This window comes from Talpa europaea (genome assembly GCF_964194135.1).
Source record: "Talpa europaea genome assembly, chromosome: 12".
Taxonomy (NCBI): Eukaryota; Metazoa; Chordata; class Mammalia; order Eulipotyphla; family Talpidae; genus Talpa; species Talpa europaea.
In genome coordinates, this window is record NC_140079.1 from 3,237,985 (window position 1) to 3,254,137 (window position 16,153).

Sequence of the window (16,153 nt, forward strand, 5' to 3'; positions counted from 1 at the left end):
TGAGTGAGGAATGTCCTCTGCCATGCAAACCCCTTCAGGGAGGTTATCAGACCCCTATTTTACAAATAAACGCAAGTTCAGAAGCTCAGTGATTTGCTGCACCAGTCACATCCCCCCTACCGTGTGAGGCCTCCTCTTGGCCACATCCTGTCCAGCATGGCTCTGAGAAGCACACCCCTTGTTAGAAGCGATGATGACTATGTTTCCGTGTGTCTGTTGGCCTTCTGTATGTCCCCTTTGAGAACTGTCTGTGCAGATTGGCTGCCCATGTTTTGCATTGGGTTGGCCTGTTACTAATTGTGTTAGTTTTCGTCTGCTTTAGACATTGACCCCTTGTTGGCCGTGTGATGTGTGAACAGCTTCCCCCTTTAATAGCGCGTGTTTTCAGTCTGCTACTACTTTCTCTTGCTGTGTAAAAGGTTTTGAATTTGAGGTACTCCCAAGTGTTTATTTCCCTGTGGTTGGGTCCGCAAGACGTCTCCATCATCGCTGTCGTGAAGCGCACCTGGTGCTTGCTTCTGTGTTTATTGTTCTGGGTCTTCTAGCTAAGGCTTCCATCCACTTTGAACTTATTTTTGTGTCTGGATCACACTGTAAACTACTGAACAAAACTGAACAAAATGGGCAACACTGAACCATGATGCTGAGGAACATAGACTCGATGCCAGGGCTACAAGAACAAGCAGCACGATCCTCACCGACTCCAGAACAGGCGTGCACTGGCGCTCAGGGTGGCAGCTCCCGCCCTGCGTGAGGGTGACAGATGCCTCCACTTCTTCGTGCGTCCCTGAAGTGTATGCATGTGATCACTGCATGATGCGGTGACAAAACAGGACTGGCTTTTACTTATTATTTGAATTATCTACCTGCCATGAGGAGCGCGCTGGCTTTGCGAGCTCGCTCCCCTGTGTGCGGTGTACGATGAGAATGGGTTTCCACCTGCTGCTGCTGTTCAGCTCTTTGATTCCTTTTGAATTTTTGTGTTATTGCAGAAGAAACCAAGGTGACAAAGGTCATTTGGTTTCCTTTCCAGAGAGATAATGGGTTGACAGTAGAGCATAGGCCAGTTACTGCTTTTTCCAGTGAACTTGCTGAAAATATGCAGGATTCTTTGGGTTCAGAAGACTCTAAGCCAATGGCCATGGGCACTGTTACTTTGGGCAGTGTTTTTAATACTGTACATGGACCTGCCTCATCCCATCATGCATATTGCTGCCTTATGGAGAAAGATGGTTGTGCAGGACTTCCAGGAGGAGCATAGTCTCACGAGGACACACACACACACACACACATACTTAGGACAATCACAAACACAACCATCAACTTCAGAAATGACCTCCCTGGTGACACAAGGGGTTAAGTCTCAGCACTTTCGAGTTATCCCAGCCACTGCAGCATGAGTTCGATCCCCAGCCAGTGAGCTGACCCACAGGTCACAGCAGACCTCTCCTGTCTCCCCGCTGCTCCCCTCAGCTGTGTGTTTCAGTAGATCCACCTTTTCTGCTCCCCACTCTGTCTCTTATGAATCCCCTCACCCCCTACCCCACACCTCTGGCTTGCACCCAGCTCTTATATGCGTAAATAAATAAATCTTTTTTTAAAAAAAAAGAGCGGAACATGCTGTGCATTTCTTGTTTGCTAGTGTGCCTCATGCCTTTCACCCTTAATATTAATAGTTATAAGATGTTTGAATATAATGCATGTTACTTAGTAACTATCTTTTTTTCCAGTTGCTAAGTAACATTTCACCTTTCATGGAAGAGAAAGATAGATGGTACTTAATCTGCTTTGCAAGTCAGGGTATCAGATAACTCAGTTCCTTTCTAGAATGCCAGATGAGGTTTTATTCACACTCAAGGCAGCCAAGGGAATGTAAATAAGACACTAGTTCACTATTGCTTTCATGCCTCCTACAGCCTTAGAAATGTGTTAGTGTATTAAGTTTTAAAAAACATTATTTGTAGCTCATGTGGCAAAAATTATCTTTCCAAACATGTGTGCCATTTCATTATTTTGACAGGTTGAAAACAATACAAAAAATAGATTTCTATGTTAAGAGTTTAACTAGACGCATCCTTTGTTAAAATTAACTTGAAGACACTCACATTGCGATATAATAGCTCATAAAAATAAGGAATTGGTATACAATCCACGCTCATTATAAAGATTATTTTGTTAATTTATAGTTGATGATTATTTAAAACCATTTATATTTTTTTATGTTGTGCCACCCAGAGCAGATACTTTTCTTGCATTGTCAGTGGTTTAAATGAATGTTTAATATCACAAAGCAATTTATCTACAGATGTAAACAATCTGGATAGATAAAAGTTTAGAGGCATATGAAAATATTTCTTGCAGTAAAAATTCCCCTAGATGTTGTCGCTACTAATACCTACCAAGCCACCATGCCCTTGAAGTCAACAAATATGGTGTACAACTCCCTGCATTGCTGCTTTAGAATTGACTTTAAAACCAACAGTCCTGGGGCCTCCCTGCTGGTGCAGGTGGTTGAGCACTGCACTGTGAAGCTGTCTGCAGCCTCTGCAGCACGAGCTACCCACATGGCACAGCAGACCTCTCCTTTCTCCCCGCTGCTCCCCTCAGCAGTGTATTTCGTCAGTCTCCCTGTTCTGCTCCCCATTCTGTCTCTGGTGAATCCTCTCACCCTCCTGCACATCTGGCCTGTACCCCGGTTCTTGTATAAATAAATAAATCTTAAAAAAAAAAAAAACAACAGTCCTACAATCAATCTTCCTGACCTACTGCCTACTCCAAACTTTCTATTTCTCCTGGCCTTGTTGCTTAACCCAAGTTAATCTACTCACCCTCTGACTAAGAATCTCCTCCCAGCTCACTGATTGTCCCACTGTCTCTGATTTAGTCTTCCCTGCATGGAATATTTGCCTCTCTAGAACTTCCCATTATCTTGAAGGACTTTTCCCAGTGAAAACAGCCATAATAACAGCTGCTTATTGTTATTCACCAGCCACTGCAAAAAGCATTTCATATGCTTTATTTCATTTATCTCCACTCAATGAAATGAGAGCTTTATTATTATTCTTATTTTACAGATGAAGAGCGAAGGCTCTCTAAAGTTGAATAAGTCACCCAAGGTCACATGTGCCTGACTTAAATCAACACTCTTAAGCACAAGTCTAAGTTTGGAAAATTCTTGAGGGCGAGAACGCGCCTATTTCTGTCAACCTACTCTCATAGGTCGCTGTGCTCATTGCTGTAAATAGTCATTGATCTTAATTTAAATCATGAGTCTGAAAGATTCAGTTCGGATGGTTCTCAACGTTCAGCTCTTGGCATTCATGACAAACAGTCTAAAAACTTATTCTGATAACAAAAGGTGACTATCAGGATACAAGGATAAGACAAAGTCTCTATTATGCATATTGTAGATTATTGCATATCTATTACGAGCTTGGATTGTATACCAAGGACTGTAGTTCTCAGTTCTTTGATACTTATTTAGCCATTAAGTTGCTCTTTGATGCATCTTTGCTTTAAATTAAAATGCAGTCTTGTTAAAAGCGGTAGCTAGGACTTCTTTTTTCTCTTTTCCAAACCTCATACCATACTGGGTAAATATCATGAAAATATCAATTAAATGGGAAAAAATCCATATTTTCTAATAACTAGAGGAAGTTGAGAAACATGCATCAGTTTTGCAGTCAGATGTCACAGGCTTATTTTTGGGTTTTTTTGACTGATCCTTTGTTTTGTTTTTCTATATTCCACATATAGTGGAAACCATTTGGTATTTGTCTTCCTCCTTCTGACTTATTTCTCTCAACTAATCCCCTCCATTCCATCCACATTGTAGCAAATGGCAAGTGTTCATCTTTTTTTCATAGCTGAGTATATAGCTCTGTGTGTGTATATGTGTGTGTGTGTGTGTGTGTCAGTGTAAGATTCTATATATCTCACATTTTTCTGATCCACTTCTCTGCCCCTGGTCACCTAGGCTATTTCCATGACAGGCTATTATAAATAGGGCTGTATCTTATTAGTTTTTAATGTTAAAAAACAAGTGCCACAAACTGCATGAGTGTGTCTTTTTTGATGGCTGAGTAATAGTCCATGGTGTATATGGACCACATCTTCTTGATCCAGTCATTATTTTTGGGCATTTGGGTTGCTTCCATAGCTTAGCTGTTGTAAATAGTGCTGCTATAAACATAGGGGTGCAGGTGCCCTTTGGAATTAATGTTTCAGTAGCAGGAATTTAGAAGATCTAAATAAGGAACCAGGAAAAAGACTAATTATAATAAAGTAAAAATCAAAATCAACAAGCAACTATGAACCAGAGACAGACTACGGGGTGAAGGGTGGAGGGAAAGAGGGATTAGTGTCAAAATAAGGAGGGTGGGAGTTGTACAGGGACTACAACCAAGATGAAAATTCATACATTGTGCAAAATTGATAAATGCTGTAAAAATATATAAAGTAAAAAAAAAATAATTCAGGGGAAAAAATGCCGATTGATGCCTTCTGTTAACAATGGCACGGTGGTAGCCACTTTATACATTTGTAAATCTTACCGCTACCAGATAAATATCATGATGCTTCATTTTACAAATGGATTAGTTAGAGGCTACATTTCTTGCCCAAAACCATGCAGCCCATAAGAAGCAGAGTTTGTCTAAAATAAAAACGACCTGTGTGTGATTTTTTGGCAGCATATACTTCTTCATTACAAGAGCAGGTGAGCAAACAGTGCAGTGAGATGGGGCTGACACCTAAACAATTAAGCTGTTGGGCTAATGTAGTTTTTGATTGACATCCCAACAGTAGCTTTGCTTTTCTCCAGAGCTTTCTATGTGGCACCGCTTTAGTCCTGAAGGCAACTGAAATTTTAAGTTATCCTTGATTTTTTTCCTATGCTCTAGGCAGTCCTGACTGAGAATTCCTCAAATACTTCTTTGCCACCACCCAAATAAATTCTTGAGCCCTGTCCTAGTCAGGCGGTTTTGCCTACGTGCATAGGGGCCAGTGTGGGTCTCGGGATCTCAGGATCTGAGCCTTGCTGCCAACATGTGCCATCCGAGAGGGAGGCCAGTGCCCTGGAGACCGTGTCCAGTGCACATTGGAAGTCACAGATGGGGAATCTGTCTTCTTCTGAGACACATCTTTTTTTTTTTTTTTTTTAGCCTTATGCCTGTGCTCCTTAGTGTGTCTAGTCATTTGCACACATTGTGCACTGCTGCTATTCATACTTTTTTGCATAAGACTATACACAAAATCGTATTATTAGACTTTATGATCAAGTCAAACAAGTCTGTCTGAGACAATCTTGAAGGAAAAATAAGCTCAAGGCAGTTTCCAAAAGTAAAACAAAATGCAGGGAAAAAATTATACACTGAGAGATTGTCTGGAACTTACTGTAAGATAGAAAGGAAATTATGGAATACAAAATAGTAAGAAAAATTTTGGAACTATGGGTAAGTAGGTGAAGAGTGTCTGGGAAATCTAGCTATTACTCTTCATTTGGTGGATGAGGGAGATGAGGTGTAGAATTAAAATCAAGGTTGATTAACAAGAGGCATGAGGGGTGGGGTTTTGCACTTACTGCTGAAGTTAAGTCACCTTACCCTAGAAGGCCATCCAAAATCACTGATGTGGATTGACTCTGTCCAAAAAGTAACTTCAGCTAAACAGTGGAAGATCTGCTCATGAAGCAGAACTAATAAAAAAAAATGAAGTGCATTCTTTTAATATTCAAGAGCTTTGCCGCCGTCAGGCTTTCTAATTAGGTCAGTATAATTTAAAATGGACCACGATCCATCCCAGGTGGGCATATCACAAATTCATAATTTTGCCCTGGATGCTATCTCGGTGACCTTAGAGGTTTCAGAAGAGCAATAATTTATCCCCACCTCCTATGAGGTTTAGATATTTACACAAGCAGATGACTGAAAAGAAAATGCAAAACCTCAGACAAATTCACAAGTAATGAAGATTTCAATTCTTTATAAATATCTGTCCTTTTTCTTTTTAGTCCGAATTAAATACTGACAGATTTTATGCCCAACTTAACATGAAATGACAGATTATTCCATTCAGAACACTGTGAAAAGCTACAGGGTAAGTGATTCAATGCCACCTCATCTGTGCTTTCTATAAAAAAAGGCTTCACTCTGGGGCTGTATCCAATTCCGCAGCATCTTTCAGGTTTAGAAGCAACTCAGTGGAAAAGTTTAAAGTCCAGGGAACAGTCACTCTGAAAGCATTTACCAAGCTTTATTGTGTTTGGTTTTAATTTCTCCCTCTTTGTAAGATCAATTTCTCATTAGTGCTAAGCCAGATGCTTCCAGGGGAAAGCGGAGAATTGCAGTTAGTTGAGACAGCCTTCGCCTAACTATTTGGGAGCCTATGATGAAGAAATGACTTTAATATATAATAGAGAGACAATGTTATAAATGCACGGGTTTTTATCTGGCTAATAAATTGCGTTTTTCAAAGTATGGTTCAAGGGAAGAACAGCCATTACATTTTTAATAGCTTTGTATCACCAGTAAGGAGAAACGGACACATTCGGGCTAATAGACAGACAGTAGCACGTGAAAAGGCCCCAGACCAGGGAGGATGGAAAACATTTTAACAGTGAAAACAAGATCGGAATCGCAATCCTGTCTAGTAGAGTTAACTCCTAGTGCCTTCTGCTGGCTCTCACCTATGGATTTACTCTTTACCTCCACAGCCATTAGGTAGCCAGAGCTCTCATCAGGACTCATGAGAACAGTGTGGCTTGATAAATTAATTTACACTCATGTAGAATTGAGTGCTGTTTAACCACCATTTGCTGACTCGTTATTGTGTTGTGATGCTCCTTTCCTTCCTCAAGGAAATTTCCAGCTCGGGAAAACACAACATCCTAACTATGCTGGAATCTGGGATACTGAGGAATGTTCTAGAAGTAAAAGAGGACAGAGCAGTGATGGTGTTTGGGTGAAAAGATACTAAGTGAGGATCAGAGAACATTGCCCAGTCGTGACCAGAGAAACAAAGGTCAAAAAGTTAGAGAATGATAAGAAATCTCCAGAAACTATGAGACTGGTTAATTTGCTCACTATTGAAGGAAACTGCAGAGACTGAAGATCCTGGGGAAATGGACTCTCCAGAGAGAGACACGGGGCTCATTGTGAATGGGAGGCGCGTCGGGGATAGATGTGAGAAGCAGCTGGGAGCTTGGATGGCATTGGAAAGGCAGAGCAGGACTATGGTGGGGAAGCGCATCATGTGTCCTGTCGGATGCAATGGGGAGACGTCATCCACACGGCGATGTCATCCACACCGCGTTGCCATCCACATGGTGATGTCATCCACATGGTGATGTCATCCACATGGCGATGTCATCCACTGTGGGGAGGTGGGCCCCGTGTGCTAGAATAGGCCATGCCCTGACTGAAAGTCGAGGTAGCAAAATTGCAACAGCCCAGGGGAATTTGGGGAGTGGTAAAGAGCAAGTGGTAACTACATGTTCAGTCTGAGAATGAAGCGGAGAACAAAGCTACATCGTTCTCTGCTCGTAGAGGTCATCTTATTCTTCCATCAAGCATTTGCTTAGGTAGCAGACTTGCTGACTGGACGGCGGCGTTTCCTGGAGAGAGGCGCTGTGACAGGAAGGCGTGGCGGGAAGGAAAGCTGCCCGGAGACAGCAGGCGTGTGGGGCCCGTCGGGGCTGGACAGGCTCAGGCGCAGGTCAGCGGCCTGGGCTCTGGGCTCCTGAGCAGGCTGCGGGGGGCGATGCTGGACGAGGGCTGAGGACGCAGTAGCTGGGAAGAGGTTCATCAGGGCCTCTCAGAGTCTCCCTGATAGTTTCCCTGCCACCCGCGCTCCCAGCCAGGGGGTCTGCAGGGGCTGGGTGGGCACCAGCGGCACCAAGGGGCAGCCAGAGCCCAGAAGAGTCCCCGGGAGTCGGGTAGTAAGAGACACTGGTCTCGCCAGCTCTCTCCGGTGTTCTCTGCCACGCGGAGCGGAAGACCTGGCAAGAGGGAAGAGAAGAGGTGTGAGGAGAGGCCGCTCTCCTGGCAGCTGCCCGCTCCGAGGTGACTTGTCAGCACTGCGCTGAGGGAGGGAGAAGAGGAGGAACTCGGGGATGAAGTTCACCTTGGCAACAGCTGGAACTTCTCTAAAGGCTCCTTCTTGGATGGCCGCGGGAGGGAGGGAAACGAGTTAGAACACGGGTAAGGCAGGGATGAGGAAAAGTGAAGTGGCGTCATGTCATGTTGGCCACACACTGCACTCCGTCTTCTGCGGTGAGGCTCGCCACGGGCCAGACACGCGGTGACTGACGTGGAGATACTTGAAAGGCACGCGGGGCCCAGTGTGGCCAGCCGCTGTGCGGAGAGGTAAATGGGTAAATGACGACTCCCGGGTTACTGGTCTGAGTTATGTCCTGAGCTTTGAAAAAGAAATACTCAAGCCATTCCTCCTCCTCCTCCGGTGCTGTTACCTCATCTGTGAAGCAAAGGACTCTAGGGTGGTTCTTCTTAACCCTTTGTCGCAGACTCCCTGGAGAAGCCGAGGAAAGTTACGAGCTGCCTCCCCACAGAGATAGGGGCACACAGGGAGATGTGCCAATAAACTCATGCAAAACAGGCCCTTGCAGTGAGAGGTGACTCCAGGGGGAAGGGGGGCGTTTGCTGTCCAGCCGCGTGCACCCTGGTGGGGAGGCCCTCAGAAGGGGGCGCTTGTTCTGCTGTGTGGTTTAATCACGTGCATCTTCTGATTCCCTGACGATGCTCAGGGCTGGAGGGGAGGCCCATTCGTTGAGGCAGCCTCTGCACGTGAGCGTTCCCTCTCGCTTTCTCCAGGCTGCAGGCGGGGCTTTCTGGGTCACCTCACTCCTCCAGCTCAGCGCATCTAATGGGACGGGAAGAGCGTGGGGACCGCAGCGCCTCCCGGAGAGCGTGTTGCCCTGGGCTTTTGAAAAATGTTACTGATCAAGTTTAGGAAAATGAACTCTCATTTCCATCATCTGTTGGATGCGTCTTCTCTTCTTACTCTAGATTCCCCCTCTGTCAGCTCCCATGGCTGTCGGGGCTCCCCCACCCCCCCACGCACACACTCTTGGGCTCCCCAAGCTTCTTTCACATTTCCTTTGGGTCTCCTAAAGCAGCTGAAAGCGCAGCCCAAGCCTGGGCTAAAGTCCTGGGAGTTATATCAACTCCGTGCCTCATTTTCCTCTTCTTCGTTTATCAATGTAATAATGTTTCCTGGCGTCTTTGTAAGAATTAAAATAAGGTAATTTATTGAAAGAGTTTTGTGTAGGGCTCGGCAAATAGTAGGGGCTTGCTAAGCGTTAGCAAAACTGTGACTGGAATGACTGGGTCGCCACTTCTGCATCTGTAAAATAAGATGCTTAAAGTATATTCGGTTTAATTCAGCCCCCGTTTGCTGAGGACAAGTTATGGTGGAGTTTACAGGACAGTGCACGACGGAGGTCACAGGTTAGTCAGGAAGATACCGACAGAGAAGCCAGTAGCCAGTCACGGCGCCTGGCGGCAGTTGGGGCTGTGCCGCTTGCTGACTTGCCTGGCATCGAGTGGCAAATGATGATGAACCAGTCTTCTCGTCTGCAAATAAGACTAACAAAATTCAGCTCACAGAGGAACGAGAAGCGTTGCATGAATGAAGTGTGCAAGAAGATTAGTGCAACGCCTGATACATCATACATGATCAAGGCGTGTTTATCATTAGCAGAACCATTGTGAGGCCCTCACACATCCCAGCATCTCTTATTTTTAAAAGATCTCATCCCAGATTTTATCAAGAATCATGAGCTTGGGCCTCCCCGGTGGCACAGCAGTTGAGCGCTGGGCTGCAAAGCTACCCACAGCCTCTGCAGTGCTGGTTCGAACCCTGGCCACCGGCGAGGGTCCCACATGGCGCGCAGACCTCTCCTGCCACCCGCTGCTCCCCTCAGCAGTGTACTTCGTCAGTCTGCCTGTTCTGCTCCCCACTCTGGCTCTGGTGAATTCTCTCACCCTCCCGCGCTTCTGACTGTACCCAGTGCTTGTATAAATAAATAAATAAATCTTTAAAAAAAAAAATCATGAGCTTACCTGTAGCCATATGGAAGATACTTTTGCTATAAACTGTTTTAAAGTAATGTGTATAACAATCACTGAAGTTAATCTAATAGTAAAATGTTTATCCTATTGTTATGATGGTAATTAATGTTCTCCTACAGTGAAGGAAGAGATAACTCGAGCTTGGCTAATTGTTACAATATTACATTGTGTTATTTTCAACATTGGTTATTTTTTGATTGTTGGATCGATAATTTTGCTCAGGCCTTAGATCTTTATGTACTCTCTTGAAAATGATGGAGTTATATGCTCAGTGGATAAAATGCCTGTTCATTGAATGATAAGGAAAAATATGGCGAATACTATGACAGTTTTGAAGAAGCAAAAAATATGAAGATAGAAATAAATCTAACTTCAGAGGATCAACAAGGGGTTCAGGTAGATCTGAGCAATGATAAATAGGTAGGTGGCGATTAGTGGAAGATACATGATTTTATAAGACTAAAGCACTGGCCTCCAAATAGATGTCTGAATAATTCAATCCCACTCAGAGGTGGGAGGAAGAAAAAAATGGTATAATTCATTGACTTTTCCTTCTAATTTGTAGTTATCATCTGTTTAGAATGTACCTGCTATATCAGTATAGATTTCTGTGTGTGATGCCTTTGTAAATTACAAATGAAATAAAATACAGACTGAGAATGCAATATAAGGTTGGAGACCTGCAGAGCCAGTTTCTTAAAATGTTAAACGTAAACATAAACCAGATGATTCAGTCATCACTATCTTAGTATTTACGCAAAAGGTAAACCGTAGTTACTCTCTCACCCCTGGTCCTTGGCCCAAATGTTACTGCCCAGAACAGACTTAGCAAATGCCCTAAATAGCAGAGGTTTGTGTAGGAAGAATATCCTTTGATGCTCTACTTTTTCCTTCTTAAAATTTGTCACAAATTATATTTTAAATAGTTTATATAATTTATGACAGTTTTGCAAAAGTAGAAAAGAGATTTAGTAACTTTGCTTATGATCACACACATTCTGATTAATGGCAGTGACTGGAACTCGGTCCTCTCTGACTTCAAAGCATGTAGCGTGAGTGACTGATGATTCTGTGATGTGATAGTCACCATGGTATGATGCCAGGAATAAATCTCATGTGGAAGTCAGAGCATGATCTCTAATCATGGCAGGAGGAGGAAAGTTGGTACTCCCAGGCAAGGCGTCTGCTTGAAAAGGTCTGAGCTGGTTATGTGGTGTCTCGCAGATAAACCGAACATGAAAACGGGAAGTGAAGGAAATGGCCCTGAAGTTTGTAACTCAGGCTGGGTACCAAGAATTTAGCGATGGGGCCTCCCTGGTGGCATAAGGGTTAAGTCTCAGTGCTGTCAAGCTATCCGCAGCTGCTGCGTTCGATCTCCATCCAGGGACATGACCCACAGGATGCAGCAGACCTCTCCTGTCTCCCTGCTGCTCCCCTCAGCAGTGGATTTCAGTGGATCCGCCTTTTCTGCTCCCCACTCTGTCTCTGGGGATTCCTCTCAACCCCTGCACCTCTGGCCTGCACCCCAGTTCTTGTATGCATAAATAAATAAAAATAAATCTTAAAAAAAAGAATTTAGTGATAAATCCTTCCAAGATAGAGCTAAGCACAGTGTTACTATAGGCAAACTGTGGTACCGGGCAGATTTACAGGGTTGCAGCCCAGTAGTTAGGTCCAAGGTGAGAACTAAGACTTCTCCAGGTCTAGGCGGAGACCCCTAGAAAAGTTGAGGAGCCAGAATAAAGTAGGCATGACTTGGTGCTGACGGCTAGATACTAGTTGATGATTGTAAACTCTCTCCCTAAACTCAACGCAGCTTAACCTCTCCATTCACGAAAGTCATAGCATAATTAACCCCAAAATTTGAGAGTTCACGTGGTAATGGTAAAAGAAAAATAAAGAAACTGGAAACTGCAAGGAAAAATTAATCATTATTCAGTTATTCAAGTAATTATGTGTGCAATAACCAAGCATTATAATGTGTGTCATTCATGATCTAACCTGTTTTTCTTTACTAAATTGAAAAAAAAAAAAGACTCACTTGATCAGGATTTTCAATTTGAATCTGTAGACAGGCTTTTGGTCAAACGACTCCACCACTCAACAGATAAAAACACCACAGTATTCACAGTTCTTCACCCCCAGTGGACGGGTGGCCGAAAGCAAGAGGGCTTTTATAAACTATATTAAAAAGGGAATATAAAATGTGGGTCCCCGTCGGCAAGAACAGACCTATCTTAAAACATGAGCAAAATTACTGTCAGTGTCTAAGAGCTATTTATTCTTTTGAAACAAATTTCTTACCTGCTAGATTTGCCAGTCAGTAAAATTCAAATATTTAACTAAATTTCAATAAGGTTTGTAATCCTCATAAGAGAATGCCTGTTTGTTTATAACAAAGATAATTATTTTCTTTCAAATGTGTCTTTGCAGTGGGTGTGTCTTTGGGATTGAAATGGAACAGATAGTCCGATTCTGTAGAACATGCACACTTCTAAATAACGAGCAAAATTTTTCATTGACCATCTCGCATGGATTTTATATCTTCTGAGGGCTCTGTGTTCTCCAAACATCTTAAGTCAGTGTCTCTTCCTGACATGCATTACAAAATCAAATTATCTATCCCAGTTTGGCTTGTTTCTAAATTCGCCCCCCTCACTCACTGTAAATCAAATTTGATCCATATTGAAAACTCAATGATGTTTTCAAACTGGCATCTTTATTGATGGTGATATGTACATACAGATTCATACACGGCGCTCGGCCGCACAGCAGCTAATCCAGTTGTCACCTGGTCCAGGCCTCTCAATAACCATCAGTCCTGGGCAGCTGGCACAATTGGATCTGCATTCTCAAATCACATGAAGCCTATTGACTAAACAGATTTAACTCTTGTATCTTCAGTGGTTCAATATATTGCCGTGGGATAAAGGTTTATTTTCAGGACTGGGAGAATCCACTGTAAGGTTTTAAGTTCGTGGGGCGACTGCTCCGTCTCACTCCCTCATCCCTAAAAACAGTCAGTCCAAACTCAAGGGGCGGCCACATCACCCCAAGACAGCTGCTCTGTGTGATTCAGGCTGCGCTGGTCAAATAGCAGGTTATATTTCAGAAGCACAGAAGAGAAAAAAGGACCAAAGTATTAATTAAATGTGAAACCCATATACTTCTGGAAAGATGAATACACAGAGAATGTGGTATAATCCCAAATGTCAACCTCATTTGCACTGAACTTCTAAAATTTCTTAATAATGCTTTAATTTTTCTCCTTCATAGAAGACTCAAGGTGCACTTTTTTAAAAGGTCTCGAAAAAGCTCACGTGCAAACTCAGCTACCACAGGCACATGCTGAACAAGTGCAGTGAGAACAGCCCCGCTTCGGGCACCCGGCCTCATTTCTGTACCTTCTGTACTGCGCCCTGGGAAGGAACCTCCATAAATCATCTCATGGCTGTGCACAATTCATCTCGTGCTGCCTCCGTGTCCTCCTCTGCGTGTGTGCTGTTGCTTTTTATATTTGATTGTTGAGGTCACTCTTGGATTGTGGTGCAATACCCAAGCTTTATATTCAAATCGCTCTCGGCGACAGTAGAGTCTAAGTTTTAGTAACCAAATTCAGGGTCACCTTCCACCACAAGTTCGAAAAATAACTGTCAAAAAAGTGTCAAAAGAAAAACAACCTGTAACTCCCTAGCCCTTTTTACATAGAAGAAGATATTAAGTGGGTGTATCGGATAATTTCCTGAAGGGTAAAACATTCCTGCTACCAATGCATATGTTCACAGTGATCCTTCGTCTTATGTATTATTACCTCGGAACTGGTTTCAGAGTTCATGGGTTTCTTACCACTTACTGATTTGCTGTAAAACAGGAAAAAAAAACAACTTTTTAATAATTTTCAGAATAGCTATTCTTCCAGACGGGAGTCTACGGATCCTAAATGCTTCTAAATCAGATGAGGGGAAGTATGTTTGCCAAGGGGAAAATGTCTTTGGTTCTGCAGAAATCATAGCTTCAGTGTCTGTAAAAGGTAAGAAAATGCGGCTAAATGTCGTGTGAGCGTAGTTTCGTGGTCTCATCAGAAAGCGAGTAACTGCCATGTGCATCTATGTGTGTTTGCACGCGTGTGTGCATGCTCCTGCTGGTGACAGCTTTGCAGACAGAGAGCTAACACGGCCTAGCCGACTCTTGCCATTGCTCAGGGGCAAGAAAGAAAGCTCCCCTGGCTGGTAGACATTTAAATATTACATTTGGAACAAAATATGTGAGGAAAAAGGCAACTTTCTCAAGTTTTAGCTGGTGTCTCAAAATTTAAAAGTATGTCCACAGTATTAAGATTTTTTTTTTTCCAATTGGGCCTCCCTGGTGGGGCAGGGGTTAAAGTCTCAGCACTATGAAGCTATCACCAGCCACTGAGACATTAGTTTGATCCCCAGGCAGGGAGCTGACCCACATGGCGTGGCAGACCTCTCCTGTCTTGTCCGCTACTCCCCTCAGCAGTGCATTTCAGTTGATCTGCCTGCTCTGCTCCCCACTCTGTCTCTGGTGAATCCTCTCACCCCCTGCTCCTCTGGCCTGCAACCCAGTTTTTGTATGCAAAATAAATAAATATTTGGGAAAAAAGATTGTTTTTCCCTTTACCAAGATTAATTTTAGCATTAAGTCAGTAATACTTCTTTGCTGTCACCTCAGCTAGGGTTGGGCAGGAAGCAGTCACGAAGGGGGACATGAATGAGTGAGGCTGGAGTGTGCATCGGACAGGCGGAGGCCAGAGCTGCCCTTGATGTTTTCATCAGTGGGTGCCTTATATGCTTTAGTATGAGAATTATCACTGCTTAAATGTTACTGGTAGTTTTCTAGTTCCAAAGTGAACTAGATTTCAAGCCTAGAGCCTTCTTTGGAGATTACATGTCATTGGCTCTTACGAAGAAAATCTCATATGTTCAGTGCCAAAATCTCTTCAGTTGGTAAAGGATTATTTTTTTGCCATGGAGTTATATCCTTAATGATTTGCTTTCCATTTGTGCATGCATTACAGAGTGAATCAAACCTTAGCCATAAAAATATAGAAATGTTCGTTTTCCTTTTCTTTAGAAGTAGAAATGTAACTAAATAATCAGCACTCTGATACCTCTAGAAAAGAAACAAACTTCAGTGGGAGGAACGTAATTTGAAAGACGTCTTCATTTAATAGCATAGATAGCTGAGCTCCAACTCAGTCCTCTAGACTGTGTCTGATCCCTTCTGTGGCTAAATTTTCTATGAAAAACTGAGGAAGGATGTAATGCACAGGCATTTTTTTCAAACACCAACAAAGATGGTGTCTGTCCATGATGAGTTCAGTGGAATATTTAGTTACTCAGCATTGCAATCGGACCAAGCGTAAGGATAGTGAACTGTCACCACTTGTCTGCACTGAGGACACTGGAACTCCGGGGGCCACCGAAAGGCTGACTCTAAATTGTTGCTACTTGCAGTGACATTCCTTTCCTGGCGTTGCCCCTCCTCTCAGGGGGTGCTAAGAAGGAAGGTGCATATTTAAGGGTCTTATTGGGGTTAAGAATGTGCTTCATCAGACTGTTATTACCAACAGCAGAGCTAGAATAAGAACATTAAGCTAATTTTTAATCATTTCTGTCAGTCTTACTGAGGTATCTACGATCAGGAATCTCATTAGGAAAAAAAGATTAACTCAACATGCTATCTCCATCTCCTCCCTACTTGATTCAAAAACACATCGTATTACAGTTGCTTGATTATTGCTCAAATGACCCTTAAATGTGCCACTGGCATTAGCCTTTGTTAGTTTAGAGTTGTCTAAATCCAGTAAAAATGTATAATTTTTTACTTAACTGAATCACTGTCATTAAACATTAACATTTTTTTCAAAAAAAAAAATCCATGCAATATTTTTCTTTTCTTTTTAGATCTCAATTACATCATCCACAATTTATCAAAAGTGCTATTTTATAATTAGCCAGAAGGAGCCTCTTCTACTCCTTTCTACTCATGAGAGGTTCTGTAGAGTATGAAGCAGATACCAGGTTTCGTTTTTTTGTCTCTAT

At 43.0% G+C, this 16,153-nt stretch overlaps 1 protein-coding gene across 3 annotated transcripts in view; it reads left to right on the forward strand.

Annotated features, from left to right (window-relative positions):
• The window catches only part of CNTN5 (contactin 5), a gene marked incomplete at both ends in the record, with an annotated part of 519,573 nt that overhangs the window by 391,386 nt on the left and 112,034 nt on the right, over positions 1–16,153 (forward strand). For all 3 annotated transcript variants that reach the window (XM_084251216.1, XM_084251217.1, XM_084251218.1), the window contains one exon: positions 13,991–14,118. In XM_084251216.1, coding sequence (XP_084107342.1) covers positions 13,991–14,118 — 128 coding nt within the window. The remainder of the gene's footprint in view (positions 1–13,990; positions 14,119–16,153) is intronic.